Source organism: Opisthorchis viverrini, assembly GCF_000715545.1.
Source record: "Opisthorchis viverrini unplaced genomic scaffold opera_v5_10614, whole genome shotgun sequence".
Classification (NCBI taxonomy): Eukaryota; Metazoa; Platyhelminthes; class Trematoda; order Opisthorchiida; family Opisthorchiidae; genus Opisthorchis; species Opisthorchis viverrini.
This window is the reverse complement of record NW_008764803.1, coordinates 1-507: the sequence shown is the minus strand read 5'-3', so window position 1 is coordinate 507 and position 507 is coordinate 1. Positions and strand designations below refer to the sequence as shown.

The 507-nt window shown below is 47.5% G+C and overlaps 1 protein-coding gene across 1 annotated transcript; it reads left to right on the top strand.

The window, feature by feature from the left end:
• Positions 1-184: 184 nt before the first annotated feature.
• T265_16274 (hypothetical protein) lies at positions 185-382 on the top strand (the record flags this gene model as incomplete). Its single annotated transcript, XM_009179859.1, has 1 exon — positions 185-382. A coding segment is annotated over one exon (117 nt), but the record flags the coding sequence as incomplete, so codon positions are not given.
• Positions 383-507: the final 125 nt, after the last annotated feature.

Here is a 507-nt window from a genome sequence, read left to right as displayed (position 1 = left end):
AACTTGACTTAGTGGACGTTTAGTGAAATTATCATGAGACTGGTGTTTCGAAGGTATGGGGCTCCAGAACACCTTTTGTGAATGATGAAACGAGGGGAATCTTCAGGAATCGAAACTGTGTAAGCAAATCAAAGCGAGTCATCCATATACTTACATTCGTTCACTCGTTTTTGTGTATGCATAGGACGATGCCGATGAGGCGACTGATCTCACCTCACCCTCGCCCACTTCGAAATTCCGCGCTGATCGATTTCGCGCCGGGAGGCAGTCCAAGGATGGACGGATGTCCGCCTATGGTGGCATGAGTATGTGGTCGCTAAAGCCATCTTCGTTGGCTGCCATGTGTCAGTTCCGACCAGAAGACGCACAGCTACTTGCGGAACAGTAAGTTCGTGTAAATCGCTTTTTGCTGTAGCTGTGAATTCGTTCACTGACCAGACTCGCAGTCATCGTCTACGGCAAAATTGATGTGAGAATGCTGCTATCTAATTTCCTTACAACCTTGCT